Source organism: Struthio camelus, chromosome 4 (genome assembly GCF_040807025.1).
Source record: "Struthio camelus isolate bStrCam1 chromosome 4, bStrCam1.hap1, whole genome shotgun sequence".
In the NCBI taxonomy this organism is placed as follows: Eukaryota; Metazoa; Chordata; class Aves; order Struthioniformes; family Struthionidae; genus Struthio; species Struthio camelus.
The window spans coordinates 18,982,679-19,003,437 of NC_090945.1; the positions used below are offsets into that span (position 1 = coordinate 18,982,679).

At 40.2% G+C, this 20,759-nt stretch overlaps 2 protein-coding genes across 5 annotated transcripts in view; one reads left to right on the top strand and one right to left on the bottom strand.

The window, feature by feature from the left end:
• The first annotated feature begins 153 nt into the window (after window positions 1-153).
• Window positions 154-16,693, top strand: NUDT6 (nudix hydrolase 6). Of its 4 annotated transcripts, XM_068941636.1 has the most exons (6): window positions 154-549; window positions 726-929; window positions 6,013-6,068; window positions 10,069-10,102; window positions 11,920-11,974; window positions 15,778-16,693. In XM_068941636.1, exons 3-6 carry the CDS (start codon window positions 6,025-6,027, stop codon window positions 16,167-16,169), a joined length of 525 nt encoding a protein of 174 aa, XP_068797737.1. In that variant the 5' UTR covers window positions 154-549; window positions 726-929; window positions 6,013-6,024; the 3' UTR covers window positions 16,170-16,693. The 4 variants fall into 4 exon arrangements, with proteins under 4 accessions (XP_068797737.1, XP_009681518.2, XP_068797733.1 ...); XM_009683223.2 differs by having other exon boundaries at window positions 154-929; XM_068941632.1 differs by lacking the exon at window positions 10,069-10,102 and having other exon boundaries at window positions 154-624.
• The window catches only part of FGF2 (fibroblast growth factor 2), a 32,752-nt gene continuing 28,657 nt past the window's right edge, over window positions 16,665-20,759 (bottom strand). Inside the window, exon 3 of the mRNA XM_009683429.2 lies at window positions 16,665-16,850. Coding sequence (XP_009681724.2) covers window positions 16,665-16,850 — 186 coding nt within the window. The remainder of the gene's footprint in view (window positions 16,851-20,759) is intronic.

Genomic DNA, 20,759 nt, shown 5'->3' on the forward strand with positions numbered 1-20,759 from the left:
GCCGCGGCGGGCGCTGCGGGGGGCGGCGGCGGGCGCGGCGGGCCCGCGGGTGCGGGCGGACCGGTTCGGGGGGGTGAGCGTGGACCTGGCGGAGGTGCGCGGCCGCCGCGGGCTGGGCCCGGCCGCCTTCGGGCGGTGGCTGCAGGGCAAGTGGCGGCGGCGGGGCCCGGGGTGACCTCGGGGGGCCGCAGGCCGGTGCCGCTGGAAAGCGAGCGCCGCGCTCTCGCGCTCGTGGCCCAAGAGGCCTTACACGACAAGCAGAGCCCCTTTAGTAGAGCGAAGACGGTGGGCAGAGCGCAGGTGGATTTCCCCCGGGGCTGCGTGGACTCTGGGCGAACCAGCGATGACAGAGAAAAATGCGTCTCTTTGCTGGTCGTCCGCCTGATTGTACTAAGGAAAAGGCAGACGTGGAGCCGGCGAGCCGGCGGCGCTTCTGTCATGCTTGCTGATATCGACACGCTTTTTTACACCTACGATTGTTTGACCCTGCAGCAAACCAGGCCAAAGGACACACTTTCATGCGTCTGCCTTCAGGGACGATCCTAAACGGTCGGTCTTCTCACAGACCACAATTAACGCACGTTCACCTGCTGTTATGCCCCTCAAGGCCTGAAAAGAGCAGCAGTAAGGGGAAGGGAGGTCATCAAGTGACAACAGCTTTTACACCTTCATCTTGAGTTGCCTTTGAGATAGCATGAGCAGCTCCGTATCACTCTTTCTTTCAGATTCGCTTAAGCAGTGGCGAGAGGAGGGCAGGATAGCCGTCTGGCTGCACGTCCCCATCCTCCAAAGCAGACTTATAGCCACGGCTGCTTCGCAAGGCTTTGCTTTTCATCATGCCGAATCAGACTCCTCCACGCTGACGCTGTGGCTAGGAGAAGGGCCCAGCAGGTTACCAGGGTATGCCACGCATCAAATAGGAGTTGCAGGTTAGTTCCAAAATTATTTTAGTTCCAGAATGAATTATACGTGCGTATGAAAAGATTTGTGATTGTTTAGGACCAGGTTCAGCAGGAAATCATCCAGGCTTCTACACAACAAACACGTCAAAGTTGGCTTGGACAACTTTCTAAAGTGTGGCGTGCCATTCATGGATGTGCTGGTAAGACAAACTGTGTCTTTTACTGAAAACAGGCCAATAAAGAGAGACGTCAATATTCCAGTTTGAGAAACTTGTAGACAGCTCTGTGAGAAGAAAGCGTGGTCCTGAAGCTTTCAAAATTCACCGTCCCTCAGGACTATTGTTTTTATTTATCATTTTGAGAGACGTATCCTGCCTTTCACTTTGCAGGTTAGAGAGGTGGAATTTCACGGATCCAGCAGTCTGTTTTTAGAAACAGAAAAGCAACTATGAACTTCTTCAGAAAATTCTGTCTCCATTCAAATGTTATCTATCCTTGACTGTGGATGTTTAATATATGCATCTGCCTGAACAGTGCTCAAGTCAGGGTCTGCAAAATGGGGCAAACTTTAACCAATGGAAATTGTTCAGGGAATTGCTCACGCAATTGTTAGCATAAATTACAACAGTCCAAAAGCTCCTCTAAACTACACTTTAAGTCCACATCTCAAACAAGTATATTTTACAAATGTACCTGTGGACACACGTGCTCTTGCCATTAAGACCTCCCACAACAAAAGTCAGAAAGGAGTTGCTCTAAAAGCTAGGGCAATTCCCAAGGAACTAGATAAAACAGTTTCCTCTTGTTTTATACAGCACAAGATGGGGAACCAATGATGAGCCAAAAATAGAGTCAGCTTGATCTCAGCTTCATGAAATTTAAGTATTTTTGCCTTCTGTCTCAGGAGTCATCCATCGGAAATGCCGCTGTCTGTCCCATCACTCAGTAATCGCCTGTAATCTGGCAGTTGATTTGGACTCTTTCCATTCTGATAAAAGCTGTAACATTCGACAGTAAAGACAGTGACAGCAAATCCTTCTGATGACAAGCTTGAGTTGTTTGTCCTTGGCTGGAAGGACTATGCAGGATGTTAATTCATCACCGTGTGGTTTTAAGACTCATAAGGAGCTCTTTACAAATTCTAGTCAGAAAGGACTCATAAGAGCAGAATTATTCGTTGAAGCAACGGGTCAGATGTTTTTTCAAAAACCAGTCTTTAAATTAGTAGCTGTTAATGGGAGTTTTCAGCTAGAAAACCAGCAGAGGGCAGTATAGAAGCTCAAGATAGGCTTGGGTTTTTTCAATGGACATGTTTGAGCATGTTTTCCTGAGGTATGAAAACCTCACCATTAAAATATGTGGCATTAAACTCGAGTAAGACAATGCACTCCCCTAGCAAAAGCACAGCATTACTCCTTATGGTTATAACTTGAATATTTGAGAAAACAGAACTAATTGAAAGGGGATTTTTTCTTAAGCAGTTTTCGCATAGCTGGAAGTGCATTTTAAAATAAAATCACGTAATAGAAGTGTTGTGGCCCTGATGACTGTAACAAAGGACTTCGGAGTATGTAGGGAAATCGTATCTTTGAAAATTCTTTCATATAAATATTTGAAAATAGGAATATGAAAGATTTACTTTCAAATCATCATTTGCTATTGTGGTTTTGAAAAAACACGTTTGAGATAAACACCCTGCGCAAATAGAAACAAACCTTAAGGAAATAAGCAGTTTCATAAATGAAGGTATATTGATTTCATAATTAATTGCACAGAAAAAATGACTGCGATGTCATTTTACTGTGTTTTACACACTGCCAGTGGATATGGAACATGTTCCAAAATTGCATTAAGCACTGTGGACACCATCTGACATAGGTTTATTCCATAATCTTTCTAGCTCAAGAGCAGAGACTGAGTAATGGGAGGGTTTGATTTTATTTTTAACTGCATTTATTTAGATATTGACTAATTTAATGTCATTATTCATATGTGGTAAATGTGTATTGCCAAACCCTCGACATTTGTATTTCCTGCACTGAAAACTCCGTATTTTAGAGAGTTTCTGCACCAGAGAGGAGCAAATTTGCTGATGAGAGTCTTCATCTCAAAGCTGTGAGCAATCAGTTACATACTGGACCTCATCCCTTGAGCATCCTGAAAATAGAAAAGCGAGACCTTGAGAGCAGTTTGATAGTCTGTAGGAAGCCAACACAGGGAGCAGACAACAGGTAGCTAGCCTTTATTGCCAAGTAGACCGACTGCTGTTTTTGTACTGTCTGGAGTTTCCCATGCAGTGAACGTTGCACCTCTAGGGCTGCTGCATTACCATCGTGCAGCCAAGTGATGACAAAGGTGTGAATAAGCAAGACCAGGTCATGTTTTGCCAGACTAGATCAGAGTCGCCAAGCAGAGCAAGTAGCAAATGTTACTCATAGGGTTTGGCCATTATTATTTAAAAATAGTGGAATATGTGATGTATCTTCCAGCTAATTTACTGCATCCTTTTGTAGGCAGCAGGATTTTCCATATATGTAAAGGTTCAGGAAAGCTTCTGACGTATGACATGATTGAGATAATTTTGAAAAGCAGTTTCAACATTCTCCACCTCTCAGGAGGCAGTGGTCTGCCATCCAGAAAGTGATACATTTGTAAATATACCATATAACGGAGTACCTGAGAGGAAAAAAGTTAAAAGCCATTCCCTTTTCCCTCCTATGCAGTATTTGCCTTACAACATAGTATTATTTTCATTGTTTCCTACCTTAATCTGGTTGTTGAAAGAAAGCCCTGGGAGTTGAAGGGAGAGAAGGGTCCCTGCGCACACATGAGCACCAGCCTTGGCAAGTCCTGTTTCTTATGAAGGTGTGTAAAAAAAACAGCAGCTGTACAAAGGTCAAACTAGTCTGCACAAGAACATAAAGTTGGACAGGTTATGACTGTCCAAGGGATCAAAAGAAGTTCCCAAGTTTTTTTTACAAAGCAATACCTATTCCTGCTTGGTGACATTTACAATGTAAGCAGTCATGTTTGCACCCATGTGCAACACCTGCATGACGAGTGCTCTTCAACTCTGACCATATTTTTCATACATATTTACATCAGTCCTAAATGGAAAAAATAGAGGGTAGCTATTTTTCTTCTCCATTATTGGTTACCTAAGGGACTTTTTTCTAAATAATTTTTTAAAATCTATTTCCAAAAAGAGAACATTTGAACAAAGCAGTGTTGTAATAGTGATTGCTTGGTTAGGCTACAAGTGTAAACCTTTCCAGAAAGTCATCCTGGGGTGGGACGATTTAAAGCTGTAGGTATCACATTTGTACCAAGAGTGAGAGTCTTTAAAAACCACAGTTCAGAGTGCATAGCCAAACTGTGAGCTCAATGATACTAAACAGGTGTGGCCCAGCAAGCCTTAGCAGAGTGGCTCTTGAGTTACACTAGGGAAAAGGAGACTAGACGACAAATCCTGTTAGTGTTTTTCCTTTCTTCTTGCTTTTGATTTAAGTATCATCTATCACAGTTTCTGGACACCTCACATAACAATTCACTGCCAAAAATTACATTCACAGACATCAATTTCTTGGGAACAAAGGAGAGAAATGGTTGTGTCTGGTTGATTCAAACAGCACTTTCCTTTCTTTAGCAGCCCTCCCTGGTCTCAGAAAACCATTTGGCTGAAGAACGGCTTTTCTAGAAAATAATCGCTGCAATCACAGTATGCCTCAAAGTTCCTTCTGCTTTCTTTTTTCTCAATCAGTACAGTACTTGAACCACTACCGTGCTAAATATTTACAGGAAGAATGAGGTCATAAAAGTCACAAGCCATGAGGAGGCAGATACATGACTACCTCCTTAAAACATGTCCTTTGACATATCTTGAATGAAGATTGGTATTTCATCTTTTAAATAGTCCTCCTACACATAAGTCTGCCATGCATTATTGAAAAGAAACGGATGTTTTCAAGCTGGACACTCATTCCTGAATAATTCTCTTCTGTGGAAATGTTTCTCCGTAATATTTTTGATGTGTTTATCATCACAGATCTATCCACAGACGACGACTCCTGCTAGAAAGTGATAGCAGCATTTTTTTATAGTTGAAATCCACTAATTTGAAATCCACGCAAGACTAATGTGGAAAAGAGCCTGGTAAATTGTGCCACTGTTCTCATTCTGCTCACAACAGCACATAAATTTAAAATCTGACAAAATGCTCATTTTAAAGGGAAGACATTTTTAAAGTATGACTACTGAGTGTGACATGATGACTAGATGTGAAAGCACTTGGGTTTTAAAAAATAAAAAAACATGTAGCCTGTAGAAGAAATTCATGGGCTGTGAGCACTGCGACACAATGAAAGGCTGAATTTCTTAGTCATGCATCCTGATATTCTTGAATCAAGTGAAAGTGTCACTTCTCCATGTGGGAGCAATGTTTTCTGATTAACAAGTCGACTCAAAATACTGTGCGTTTGTTATGAGGAATTGTTAGCTGAATAGCACAGGATGAATTTTTGGATAAGCCAACTGATAGAAGAATGTTTTCATGATCAGTACCATCAGCCCATCGCAAGTGGCCTTGTGTTATTAACCAGAAAGCTCTCAAAACTTCATTGCAAGAATTTGGGGGGGGGGGGGTTCGTCATGAATTTCAGTGGAGAAAAGTTCTCACTCATCATAGTTACCCAGCCAACGTCTTTGGAAAAATTTACGTTATTTGAGCAAGTTTACAGGCAGGTCTCCACTGAAGAAAGAAAAACTTTGCTAGATTGTTTGGAAGAGATCTTGATCTTACATTCTCCAGTTTTGATAATACTAACACATGCAAAATATTCATCTCATTTCCCGTCTCATCTGGAATTTAGATTTGCGAAGCATTTATCTTGGTGCTGCTAAGTTTGAATTTTTATACTTTTTTTTTTTTAATTGTACTGCATATTGGTTTTTCCACTGACAAACCACTTTATGATACATACAGACAAATCTTGCTAACTGTAAACTGAATCTCATTAGGGTTTATCTCGCTTTATCGAAACATACTAAATTGTGAGTTTTAAGATAATTGTCCAAAAAACTTTAATCTTTTTCAATATTATCTCTCTAATAGGTGCTGTTTTAGATGAAAGCACTGGAAAAGTGTTGGTCATACAGGACAGAAATAGGGTAAGTTTGTGTTAAAATTCTAAAAAAGAGAGACGTTCATTTAGATAAGCTTACTCTGTATTATAAAACAGAAATCTTTTCACTTTCATTTCAGTCCATAGTTAAAAGTTACTTCCTTTCACTAGTATTTTGGAATGAGTCTATCAACAGATTGTCGTATTTGCATTTGAAGAAAAACCAAATAAATAATAGACTTTGAAAATAGATGGCTTTGTTGTTAATTGCAGTTAATGATTGACTGATTCAGCAGAATGGAATGACATACTGCCTCATGACTGCTTACAAGAGGGCACTGTATCAAATTAAAAGGATAAAAAATGGTAAAAGCCTTGACAATTTACACAGATTTCATCTTTCATCCAGCTCAGCTGGGCCATAATTTCAGCTAAGGCCCACAAACATGATAATATATGTATGCATATGTGCTCATCTGTATTGCTTTTTTCCTTGCTAGATTTTAATTTTTTTAATGATAATTAAAAGTTACTGATAATTAGTTTAATGATAATTAAAATTGCAACAGATAAAAAAGCAGGAGAGAACAAAGACAAGCTTATGTAGCGTAGTAGTCATTCTCAATAGTTGCATTTAGCTGCCCAAAGAAGCAAACAAAAGCCTGATTTACAAATCCTAAATTACATACATTGTCCAATTCTAAATAGGTGTAAAATACAGGTGTTCTTGTGCAACATTATGTAATGTTTTAATAAGAAAGTGAAGGAACCTGATTGTCCACCAGAGATATTCTGTTCTATGTAAAAAAAGCTTAGTAAAATTAAAGTAGCTCTTCCACTACTCCATTCCTTGCTCTTTTATGTGTAGCATATACATGACTTGTCTGACTGAAATACCACGTACTGATATATCTAGTAGATGAGATACTTAGAGAATTGATACAAATTGCTGTAGAATTTGAAAAAGGAGTCTTTGGCAAGTTGGCAACCCTTATACATCCTGCAAAGCACATTTAACAAACATGCGATTTAAAATAGTAGAGCTCCAGTTAAAGCACCTGTCATTTAACTTCCTTCAAAATCAGTGTGTCATGCAGTATGGCTGGATAGTGCTGTAAAATAAATTCCTTGGGCTGTGAACCAGAGGCCTTAAAGGTGGACTGCCCCCAAGGCCTAAAGAGCTCTTAAGGTTAAACCCTGTGGAAGGATGTATAGCAGGTAAGGTGCTACAACGCATAGCTTCTCAGACCTGGTCTGAGCAAAATGCAAAAGTTAGTTAGATGCCTGCAGTCTACAGAGCCTGTGTTCCTTCCCAGTGAAACTCGGCCACTCTTCAAAGAGTAATCCAAAATCTGAGGAGGCAAAAGATGAGAGATTCTGATGCCTTAGGTCAGAAACTCAACTGAAAAGAGAAAAAGCCAACTTCCCAGTTCCTGTTTCCCTCACCGTTTATGCATTTCATATTATATAGACACTAGATGAAAAAGCAAAAGTAATCATTTCCCACTGCCACCTTTTCTCCAACCACGCTGTAAAAGGCCCTCCTTGTGGTTCGGGAACACAGCATCAGTAGTCCCAGTGCGGTGCGTGCTGAGCAAACGCCCTGGACGTGCACAGGGAGCTGAGGCATGGGTGCTAGGGACCAGCTCTGCCGGGTCTCAGGCCATAGATAGAGCTGGCTGGGAACAGCAGCTCTGCTCCACTGGGGCAGGCCTGCACACCTGCTGCCCGCAGGGTAGCAGCCTCGAGAGATCACTGGCATCACTAGTTAAAGGCGAGCGATGTTCTGTCCCTTTAGAAGTGCAGCCTAGATTTGGCTATTTAAGAAGGGAACCTAGGAGTTGAAAAAAAGCAGCCAAATGTTTAAGTAATTTAAACAGTAATATCAATAAACAGTACTCGCAGACTGAAAGTATGTAACCCTGCTTATAATCTGTACTGTTTTAAAATGGGATTTTTAACAAACAAGTACCATGATAGCATTTTAAAAGAGCCACTTTAATAATTCTTTTTTTTTTTTTTTTTTTTTTTTAACAGCAAATAAACACTATGCAATTACTCCAGTATATTTTTTTTCAGGTTCAGGACAGATATCTTCCTCTGTCTACCTATTTTTAAATAATAGTGTGTTTCTCAAAAAAAAAAAAAATTTTATTCAACTTTCCAAGTGGATTTCAGACAGTTAACTGGGCTGTGCGAGCACAGCTTCAATGCAAACAAGTTTATGTCCAGGAGCAGATCCGAGAATAATACAGTTGCCTGATATGGAGTTGCCTGCCTTCCAAGCTGCTAGGCAACCACAGCAAATAATCTGTTATGAAAGTGAGAGAAGATAACTCATTCATTAAAAAAAAAAAAAATCAGTGAAAAAGTGCTGATTAAAAGTGTTCTCATTCTAGTTTAAAAAGTAAATCGCATCTTAAGCAAGCACTATACTGCTTCTAAAATACATCTAATAATTAGAGAATCTCTTGCCACTGAGTTACCAGGTACAACTTTATTCACCGCAAACTTCCACTATCTAAAAGGAACAAAAGTCTATGCAAATTTGAGCATGACAACTGTTTTCTTGAAAAGTTACTTTCAAACAGAAATCCCCAAAGAGCAACAACATGGGGAAGATATTACGCCGTATTGTCCTGGAGGGGAAGAAAACGGTTGCAGTATTCTGAGCACTAGCATACCTGTATACAAGGATACTTAATTCCTCAAAATAATTTCATTGATGATCATGAGTGTTTGCCATACCCCTGAAAATTATGAAGGTCATTTAAATCACTCACCACTTTTGCATGTTCTCCATTTATTCTTCCAGCAAAGACAATTCCACTCTGCTCCCCCGTCTCTCACGTGACATACATTAGAACAGATCCCAAAATACATATGTTTCTTTACATTGGCTTCATCACCCAAGTATCCCTTCTGTTTCAAGTGTTCTCTTTTCTCCTGTAACTGACCTAAAAGATCCCCTGATCTTGTGTTTGGATCTATGCAGACCTCTGGAAAACCCCCATGGCTGTAAGCACATTTTGGGAGAAGGATTCTGGTTTTGTTTGGTTTTGAAAATTCCAGGCATATCTGTGGCTTTAAATAAGCAACGATGTGGTTGACCATGACCTGGAGACATCACCTTTGTAAAGCAGGTGTAGAGATCATTAAACGCTCGTAGAGCGAAGTGCTTGACCTCGCTACAGAGGATGCCAAGCCAGAGTATTAGTGTGGTGATGGTGGGTTGTGTGATGTGGCTGGAGGTAACCAAACATCCGTCATTGGGAGCATCTTCCAGCCTCTATCAAGCAAACTTAAGGTTTCAATACAGCAGGTGCAGAAAGCTCACTAGCAGTTGCCCGCACCATTCCATTATCTCTTATGAGTTCAAGACAGTAAATTTAATGACTTCAATTAAAATACACGCCTTTCATATGCTTTGAGTAAATGAATAAACTTCTGGAAATGAAATAGAAGACTCTCCAGTACAAGGAGGTTACTTGCCATTATAACATGGAAACAATCAAAATTTATACATACTAACTTAAGTATAATTGGATGCATTGTTTTCGATTCATATAGTTACATTGAAGCCAGAATCTCACTAGCTACATTCTTCTGCCTTTCCTGAAATAAATACTCACAGATTTGTTCTCAAGAACCAAACTAACCACTGCTTCAGCTTACTAGTAACTACAGGACAATTAAAGAACTTCAACAAAAGGGTGCTTTCACAGACATGTTCAGTCATACAGCATGTTGAATTTGTAATGCAAGAGTTCAGAGAAAGAGAGGCAGCCCTTTCTTGCTGCCTTAAAGTACTGACTTCATATTTTTACTTAGTGTAGAGCAAAAAAAACTTCAAGGCTTTTTTTTATAGTAGGGCTTTCAGACTTGCGTTCAGTAATTACCAATTAATGCATAAATATAGCACGCAAGGTACAGGCTCCAAAAATGGTTCAAACTGTAGAGGAGAGTCTCTAGGACCAGAAGAGAACATACAGGCAATAGTACACTTTAGAAATACTACATTTATTTTTCCTTATTAATTCCTGCAGGTGTGAAAGTGAAGAACGGCATGCTTACCTTCTGGTAAATATCTTAAATACTCAGTTCTCAAGAAAATAAAACCAGAAATGGCACATTCCACGTTCTGTATATTTAGAAGGATTTAACTGTAGTTTCCTAAGCCCATGAAGTAATGTAGGCTTTAAGGTTCAACTTCCTACCCTGTGTTTACGTTAAAGGTCACCCACAGTGATTTTAGGTACACATACCTCGATCCGGTTTCACATTGAGACACCAGATGATATATTAAGGCTCTAGGTCCAACTCCATACTCACCAGACACTACTAGCTTAGCCTCAGGCCCTGAAACGTAGAGGACTAAGCACAGCACCACTCTTCCCTTCCGTTTATTCTGAAAAGTGAGCCGGCTATATTCCAGGTCAACTATTTCAGCTTAACCTTTCCAGAACAAAGCTGATACTTAGCACAATGAACGAAAAAAGAAAAGCAGGGGGATAGGGGGAGTGATTGTATTCGACTCTCATCGTTACAGCGCTTATTTAATAAGCTGGATAATGCTAAATATAAAAACTGAAGTGCATGACTATCCATACGTTTCTTGTGTAGCGAGCAAATAAAATAGTGCAAACAAATGGCTCAGGTAACTGTTTCCCGATGTCCATTCCACCGTTTTTCCTCCCTCCCCCCAGTACAGCATTTCCCTGAAATGGTGACTCTTTTATAGAAACAAATGATACTTTGAAAGCTTGAAAAATCAGGTTTATATGCAGCTTTTTTATGCAAGCTAGTGGAATTTTTAGAGCTGTTTAGGTTGTATCATGAAAAAGGACAATTCCGCAGCACACTAGGAAAGATTTCCAGGAACTGAAAACAAATCTGAAAGCCAAGAAACAAATATATGTATTTTCCATCTGCAGTATTTTTAATCTATTACTCTAAATTCCTATCCAAGACCTTTAAGAGTGCCCAGAAAAGCCATTTTCCAATGTAATCAGTGGGTTTCAAATCACTGGAAAGCACACAACTGCTCTCTCTATGCTACATGTACAAGGAAAGGTACCCCCCTCCCCCCCTTTTTTTTTTTTTGGCCAGAGCATACATTTTTTCTGCATTAGTCTCTAGCTGAAGGTTAACTTCTTCCTACATATACTTTTAATTTGGAAAGGAGGAAAAAATAAACAGTACATAGATGTAAAGGTAAAACCTGCAAACCTTTGTTATTGCCAAGAGATCAGGAACTGACTCTGTTTTACCAACATCAATTACAACACCAAGTCTGCAGTTCACATTCTGTTTTAATTACTGAACTTTATTGCAATTCAATAAATGTTTCTATATATAAATCACACACAAGGCCTCAGTTTTTTGTATTCCATAAAAACAAATGATAGTTACATTAAATGGTTATTACAGACAAACAAAATCATCTTAAAGCCAGTGCAGTATAGAACAATACTACAATCATAATATCTGTTTGTAAGATTAAATAATATATACACTTATACTTATAAAAAGCCAAAAACATGAAAGTGGAATACATCAGTGATTAAATATAAGACTATATAGACTATAGCAGCTTCTTTTAATATCCAGCTACTCTATCTAGTTATCTAGCAGCAACTTTGTCTAATGATTGTTAGACAGTTTGTATTTTCAATCAGTAGATGTTTTGTTCCAATATTTCCTACAGACTGTAAGATATCTTTGATCATCACATTAGTAAGAACAAAGAAGTTCCCATTTAAAGCCCTACTGATATTTGTAAGAGGAATTACAATACTGCGATGTCAACAAAAAGGTCACGTGTTATTTGTCTCCTTCATATTAGAGAAGGCAACATAGATTGCAAACTTCATTAATATTTTTTTCCTCCAATACAGACTGTAAATGCATGGAAATTTCCAGGAGGCCTTTCTAATCCAGGCGAAGACATTGGTAAGTCCTTGCATAATAGGTCAGACATCAACAGAGTTATAAAGACATTAACAGCACTGAAACGTATATACATTATGACCCAACGTACTTGTGTAAAATGACTCCTGTGACTAATCACTTCCTTGAATGAATGGTTAATAGAGGAAGTGACATGATCCTATGTCCTTAAGATTAATGGGGCAACATCATATTCAGGGCAGAAAAGCTTTGTGTTTATAATATTAACACTTTTCCACGTTTTCCCTTAAAAGTCAGGTTTGCAGCCAACTTGTTTATTTTCTATAGGCTTGTTGGATATGCTGTAATATGAGCTAGAAGCGCACAGGATGAAGGTAGTCAGTATATAACCAAAATAAAAACTGAAATAAGAGAGTTCTCAGCTCACACTGGAATCCAGGGTGCTGAACTCAATGATGTATGAGCAAAAATTTCCAACTCTACATTTTTATGGGCAAAACGGGAATAAATACACTTGCTTCTTTCTACCCTTGTCCATTTGAGCTATTTAGACTAAGAGTTCTTTGGCACAGGACCTACGTAAGCGCAGTGCCCGAGTCTCGTGGGCGCCTCCTTTCAACTAGCAACATAAGGCACTTCTATATTAAAAAATGAAGTTGATTTGAGGAAACCCTTCATTTCTACCTAGCATAGCAGAGGTGATGATGAATACAATTGCTGCAATTATTTTCAGAAGTGAATGAACAAAAGTGTGTATGAAGGGATAGAAAATTGTGCTTTTTCTCCTCATATCTCAGCCCCTTAAAATTAGGATCCACAGCTTGTGATTCTTAAAACATACTGCAGTTATTAGGTTAAGTCTTGGTTTCAAAAGTTACATTTGCTCGTACTAAGTTAGCCCCACATCAGTGTTGAGGTACTACTACATTCTTCTGGTAAGCAAAGTAGGACCCAAAAAATGTTGCCCAGAGCCACGTAGAAGCTCTGGCAAGCTGGTATCGAGCCCAGGTTTTCTGAATCTGTTTTGTACCTTACAAATTTCTCTACAGTGCCCTAGCAGTCTTCTACAACAGTGTGGGAAGGGCTTGTATTCCAGTTCATAATTTCAATACATGGAGAAACTGCTTTCTAGTTTACATTATATGGTTGAGATTTAATTTTCCTGACTCATTTTACAATTCATCACATTCTAACTAGCTCTGTTCTCTCAAAGACAGTGATAGGACAGTGCAAGTACATATAATGTAGTGAGATGGATTCATGTTTGCTAAAGAATCCTGAACACTGTGTGTTTGTTGCCTGGCCAGGCTCCCTTTCATTCTTGGGGGAGAGGGGGAGAGGGGGAGAGGGGGAGAGGGGGAGAGGGGGAGAGGGGGAGAGGGGGAGAGGGGGAGAGGGGGAGAGGGGGAGAGGGGGAGAGGGGGAGAGGGGGAGAGGGGGAGAGGGGGAGAGGATCTAGGCCAGGAGATACCAGAAGAGTTTTTGTACTAAGGGAGGAGAATGACAAGGCCCAGCAACAACAGCTTCGCTAGGGGAATACTGTTACCAGTGGCCATCCCTCAAATAACAGGTGAGATTATGGGTATTGCTCAGCGGAGCATGGATGTAGCTATCAAGAACTAACAAACTGGGAAGAAGTAAGTCTCTTTAGCTCTCCTCATGCCACTACTAAACAATATAATAATAAAAGTTACAATTTTCTCTATCACATCTTAATATTACAGGAAGAGATAAATTAGAATAGCATAAAATAAAATAGAGCTTAATTTTCTTTTTCATCACATACATCAAGCCTTATAAATTCACAATCATTCAAGAGCCTAAAAAAAAATGCATTTCAAAAATGTCAGAGTGCAATTACACTGCTTGAAGATCCTGTGATTATATAAAATGACCAAATACATGACTGCCTACTTGAATGGAAATAAATCGATTTGCACAAGTAATTCCAAGAGTTTCATAATGCAGATTTAAGCATCAAATTGCACACACTTTTTTGTGTTTGAATATTTTTTAAACCCAAGCCCTACTGTTTCTTCAACTGGTCATTATCTTTTAAATATATATACATTTAAATAAAAGAGAAACAGAAAAAGGAACTTGATCTCAAAGCAAAGCTCAAAGCTTAATTAAAACCTGTAATTGTTTCATTTTTCCTTACCATGGCATGCCTCAGCATTTCTCATGAGCTCAGTCGTTTACCTCCTCTGACCACTTTTGTGTAGTACAGCCATTTGCCTAATAATAAAGTTACTTGCCTCATAACAAAAACCACTTGCCTCGGGGAGTTTGCTTCCCAACCACTATTTCACATGAAAGAGGACTGCAGGGGCCTCTCCCAGGACAACCCAGGACACAGTCTCCCCCAAGGGTCAAGAACGGTAAATAAGTATATTCCCTCATTTTATTTTTTTCCCCTCACATGCAGTAGCCTTTTCATTAATACTGTAATAAATGTCACAAATGTAATAAATGTTTTGCAGGCGCCATGTATCAATGGTCTCCAGTCCTAAAGACAGCTCTGTATGCGCTTAATGTTAGCTTTACACAGACTGTTCTATTGCAAGATGAAAGTTTAGCTGAGGGAGAAGTATGTGCAGGATCAGTGCTATTAACATACAGTTGTTTGATCTCTGCCAGATAAATCATTTTGCTTATACGTTGCTAGCCACTGTATATCCTGAAACTATTTTCAGTAATTTGCAAATACACCTAAAATGTCTTTTTTTTCCCATCTCTGACAATTCGAGATCGTGGTTTGTATAGAGACTCTTTATAGGGTCTGGTGAAATGTATTTTGCTTTTGGAAGCCAGTACTCTCATTCCTTACAGAAAATGAACTGACTGAAGCAGGTAATTTTGCAAAACAGCTATATGCATTTACCACTCAGACAAGACACAGCTATTAGCTTACCAACATTAAAAAAATATATATATATAGTGTTTCACCTATTAGTAACTGCTCCAGGCAAGTAGAATTTGTCATGACTAAACTGCAAAATTTTGGGAAATAAGCAGGCAGGCTATCAAAATTTTGTTTGGGCTCTTCAACTTCAGCTGTTACTCAAAAGTACATCTTCTGGCTTCACCTGTGGTCCACAGACCCTCAAGAGCTTTGAACTTGTATCTGCTTTTGTTATGAGAAAGATAACATATATATATGTTCACCTCAGCTGTCGTACACACAATGTACACATGCAACAGGGATGGAGCATATTGTCTGCAACAACAGGCTCCGCGCCATACTAGTATTATGGCGCATCTGAACTGTCATTAGACATTTAAGATACATTCTGAAAAGGCCTCGGGGCCAACTTTCATTATCTGCAAACAATATCTTTCCCCATGTTTTCAAACATCATGGCAAAATGCCACAAAACTAAGTGATTTGATCAAGTGATCTGATACACATGCAGGCGTTCAGCTGCAAAGGGTCTGTACCTGAAACTAGATGGAGGCAAGGAGAAAGGCAGGGGGCTAGACTCAAAGGACTGAAAATCCGGTGCAACTCTATGCTATCTTGCATAAAAGAGGTCAGTGAAGCCAGCAACCACCACGTCCGTTTCAAAACCACAGCCTGTACAACATTACGGAAAGCTTCCTAACTTTCCTTATTGTGTAGGATATACACAAGAAAGGCACGACAGCCCCCAGCAATTAGTTTTCTGCAGGGACCAAAAAATGTGCTTATCCTTGTGTTGAAGCATGCAGGCTTTACATTCTGAACAGCTCATTAAGCTTATTAGCGCGAGAGTGCTTTAAGTCAGAAACGTTCCATGATCAAAAGGTCTAAGAAGCGTTAGGCTATTCTTACATGTTTTATCAGAATTGTTCTCTTCATGTAGGAGACACAGCAGTTCGAGAGGTTTTTGAAGAGACTGGCATCAAGTCCGAGTTCAAGTCCATCCTAAGCGTAAGACAGCAACACAGACACCCCGGGGCCTTTGGGAAGTCAGATATGTACATCATCTGTCGCCTGGAGCCTTCCTCCTTCACCATCAGCTTCTGCCAGCAGGAATGCCTGAGGTGTGAGTGGATGGACCTCGATGAGCTTGCCAGGACGAAACACACTACTCCCATCACCAGCAACGTAGCTAAGCTGTTACTTTATGGATACCGAGAAGGGTTTGATAAGATTGATATAACCATGAGAGAGTTTCCAGCTGTTTACACAGGCCTGTTCTACAAGCTATACCACAGGGAGCTGCCCGAGTCCTATAGAAATATTACAGGATAGGAACAAATTTCACATTTTATTGAACTAATACTTTAGAATGTTTACTGTCGAGTTATTTGGACCATGTTAAAATAATTCATGGACTACTTTTAGGATGAAAGTCAATATTCACTCTTATTTTCTAATAAAGCGATAGATAAGTTATTTTAAATGGTAAACATTCCTCTACATGTGCATCAGATACGTTTGCTTTATAGAGTAAAGGAAAACTAAAGATAAATAAAACAGCTCTATCTAGATATCTAGTAGAAAACAGGTGTGTTATTGAATCTGAACATCCGATATATTTTCCAAGTAAGTTTACCTCCACACGCACTGGCACAATAGGTTTAAAGAGCAATATAAAGACAGTATGAAACGTTCATGTTTTTAATTAGACAACTGCAAAAGTAGTTATATTAGCAAATAATTGCTTGTATTTCTGCTAGTTTAGAGAGGAGTAGGGAACTACCTCTGTAATGTAGTATGGCATGTTTTCAGAATCTGCTGTGGAAATCAGCTTTTAGCAGACATTGGAAGAAAAAGGATAGCTTTCTGTCCAGGTCCAGTTTTTGGTCCGGGTTTGTACTGTCCAGTTCTTTTCAGTGCCACATACCAATCAGAGTATTTCCGTGACCGATAAGTGTTATAGTTATTGGATTCCAAACGCTCAAAAAAGAAACATTCTTCTGTTGCACACTTCTAAAAAGGGGAAAGGAAAAGGATTATTGGTATTGCATCGACAAATCAATTCTTCTGATTCACAGGAGTAACTTATCAAGAACATAAATTAGCAGCACATTTAGTATTAAGAAAGTCATATAAAATGTTCTGTGTTTAAAGACAGATAGTTATATTTTTAAAATAGTTAAAAACACCTACAAGAAGGAAAGTTTTTAGCTGTGATTAATTTGTCTTTAACACAGACCAAGCAGATCCTAGTTTGTTTTCACTACGTAATTATTTGTCCCTATCTGAAATGTAATCAAACAATTAAATGAAAAACCCAGTATGCTAGATCCTGACTTCCATACTCACCAGTTTTACCATCTCATCCTAAGTTAAAATTTAACCAAAAAAAGGCAGGATATATTTAAAAAAAAAAAAAAAAAAAAAGGAGTGCTTCCCTTGCCACCTTCAAACTAAACTTTTTATCAATTAGATAAATAGTATGGCATAGAGTTTCAGCCTTTGTCTTTTCTCTTCTAATTGTAAGGTTTAAGCTTCCTGAAGTGAATTCAAGTCTTCATTTATACTGTTCTAAAACAGTGGCAAGCCTGCGTATGTTCAAGTTTTTTTTTTTCTTCTTCAAACTTAAAATTTAAGACTTTTTAAAATCTTTAAGGAAAGACCAGACCTAGCAAACAGGTATATTCCACACAGAAAGCAAACATGCTCCATCCGTCTACGATAAATTATCTTCCTCAAAATGGCACTGCCAGTCTGCTTAATAGTTTAGAAGTACATCTGTGGAATTATTCTACTTTTGGAAGCAACTCTTCCAACTACTTCACCTACGCTAAGTTAACATGCCCTAAACACCTACAAATAAAAAAGGTGGTTCTTTGCGCAACAGGTAAAAATTGAGCTGAGGAAGTCATCACCGTAGGAAGTTACAGTTTCCCACAGCTTAAATGGCTTCAAGTGGGTTCTGGGCAAGTTCACGGAAAATAAATGCACTGAGGTTTACTAAGTATGTAGAAACCTGGCTGAGAAGGCCCCAAAGCTGCAACTGGTTGGAGGCTGGGAGAATATTACAGGGAATTACTGGAGATTTCTTCACTTACACTCTGCATATAGTTACCATCAGAGGGAAGACACTGGACTGCACACAACCCCTGAAACAGGAAGCCTGCTATTATGGCAGGCAGCGTGATACCCTTTTTTCTGCATATCTCTGCACGCAGCAGAAAACTCTGCTCCCTCAGGGTGACCGTACCAAAGAGAAACGGTCTTACTTTTCAAATGATCCCATTCGTATCAGTGAGATCATTTAAGAAAGGTATTATCTACTGCAATTAAAAACAGAATCTAGCCCACAAATTCTGCTGGATTGCTATTATTGCCTGGGGGACTTAAAACCCAGCCAATTTAACTATGACTAGTACTAACAGCTGCTCATAGCCAAGAGAAAACAGGGAAGTTTACTCACTGTCTGAAATTCATCACCAAGAAATTCACATGGTTCCTCCATATCAATAAATATTAGAGGACATAAAAACAACTTTAAATAAGATCTCATTCTACTGGAGGAGGATCCCTATCCCTGTTTAACTGCGTTTATCCCACAGCATATTCAGAACAGCAAACCCCTGTCAATTGTTAACATTTTTCTAACAGTGACAACAGTCGCAAACCTGACTGCAGAACTTACACTTTAAGGAAGAGAAAGTATTTTCTCAAAGATAACTGAAATTTATCCCAGCTGTAAATCGGGGGGGGGGGGGGGGGGGGAGAGAGGGGCTGGAGGGGGAGGATTTATTTTCACATACTGCTTTTGTCAATTCATCAAATCAGTCATTCTCATTTACCCTGAAAAAATTATGCAAAGGCTGAAGGAAGAAAAAAGCTAGTCATTAAAAAGAAAAGCATGTAAAATCTTGGAGCGGAGACAGGAAATGTGAAGAAATTCCTAAACAACTAGACTACTCTGTCACAATTTTCTGTTAATATCCATCAGTATGTAAAGTATCCAACTAGAACTAAAACATGGAGTATATGTAAAAATATACAAGAGAAAAATAACTTCTTATATATGCCAAGTTCCTGTTGCTATAAGCAATTAAGTCAGTCAAATGCAATCTGGAATAGTGATCTGTCTCCAGACATAGTCTTCAAATTTAAGTTTTGGCAATAAAAATACAGCTCCTTCATTTCCACGCTTTTCAGATATGAATTTTGGTTTCTAAAGAAAACTTTTAATATCCACGACCTATTTCTAATTTCTACAAATCACTAATGTTTTTACATTTCACATAGCAGAAATCAATTTAATAATTTTCATGATTCGTATTTTAAATAGTCTTTCTCAGGTAAATCATATTTTAATGCCTTTCACTCCAGCAACGTGAAAACAGATGCGTTAATCATCTCAAGCCACAACGATCCAAGTCTGAAATGGATTATAGAAGCCTTAAGAGGGCACAAAAACAGTATAAAGAAAAGATGCATTCAAAAGCAAAACCAAACATTAAGCAGAGTTTAGGCAAGTTCAGTACAATTGCCCAAACTGGAAATTCTGGCAAAGCAAATTCTTAAACCATCATATAGCTGATTAACACGTTGCTCTCGCCTCTCACCCCAGAAGGTGGCACTTCTAGGAGCACCAAGGCTACCCCCTGCCACGCTCACACCAGGCACGGACTTGACGCCTGGCCGAGCACTAACTCTGAATCCTGCAGCCACCTGGTTTCTCTGTGCACACTGCCCAGTAAAGCACGGTCTCATCACGCAGCAGGGAAATTAGAGCAGACCCACAACTGGTGAAAACTCAGTCTTTATAAACAGGCTGTCAGGCCCAACTTCAGCTTCGCTTGGGAAGGAAACGGCCTCCTGTACCCCAGTGGTGAAGGCAGGGGGGCACTGCAGGACTCCAAGCACAGGTGAAAGGCAAGATGGCACGTCAGCCCCTGCTGTGTGCGCTCAACCACCACTGCAAACGCAACCTCTACTCAAAGAAATGCAGGGGGTTTTTTTAAACATTCCTCATACTTCCCAGGTTTAAGAAGTAAAATTAAACTCCTCAGATAGACTTTGAGGCATTCGACAGGCATCGTAAGAAATGAACCCGATCTGTTGCCGGTGGAAGTATTTCAGCACAGAGGGCTACGTTTCAGCGGCTTCCTGAGCCGTTCAGGGAGCCCCACAGGCCTGGGCTGCTGGCCACGGGGCTGCTGACCGAGGCCCCTGGAGCAACGCTGCGTGCCAACGCTTTGTAATACGCTCGCTCTCGGCTGCGTTCAAAGCGGCGATCCAGCAGCGACAGACTGCACGGCACGCCACGAAGCGCCCGAACGATCGGGCTCTCTGCGGAAAGGCCAAGCAAACGGCCAGGCCTTGGGGAGCGGCCGCAGCCCCCGCACCCAGCAGCGCTCCCTCCTGCGGGCCCTGCCCGGCGGCTGCAGCGAGGCCACCTCGGCCTCAACACGGCCCGCGGAGCTTGGCCCTTTTGCGAGTAAATATTTTGTCTAGTACCAAGCAAGAGCTCCGTCCGGGAGAAGTCTGAGCAACTACGTGAAAACAAACACTGAACGCCGGAGCTGCGCACGTTAGCAATGCTGGTCGCGGCCGGGCTCGCACAGCCGCCTGCTGTGTGCCACCGCTTACGGTAGCCAAAGCCGGAACTGCTGCCGAAATCATGGTGGTGATTCACCCGCTGCACAGTAATTGACTGAAAGAGGCAGCAACTTCCCGAGACAAAAATCCTTCCTCCCTTACTTGCACAGCCAAAAGCCACCCACTGATTCATTCGCAGTGCAAACGGCGTCTGCCTTAATAGCACAGGCTATGTCAATTAACAAGTTTTGACGGTTTTGACTCGGATTAGCAATTAAAATTCCTAAGGCAACTGAAGTTCTTTGTAATGTTTGCTCTCACTAAAAACTTCAAACT

What these genes read in the sequence shown, in the direction of transcription:
- NUDT6 (XM_068941632.1), top strand. Translation starts at nt 519, where the DNA reads ATGCGTCTGCCTTCAGGGACGATCCTAAACGGTCGGTCTTCTCACAGA. An exon ending in AAGGCCTGAAAAGAGCAGCA is followed by an intron (nt 625 to 725) that starts GTAAGGGGAAGG and finishes TCTTTCTTTCAG; the next exon opens with ATTCGCTTAAGCAGTGGCGA. An exon ending in TCATACAGGACAGAAATAGG is followed by an intron (nt 6,069 to 11,919) that starts GTAAGTTTGTGT and finishes CCTCCAATACAG; the next exon opens with ACTGTAAATGCATGGAAATT.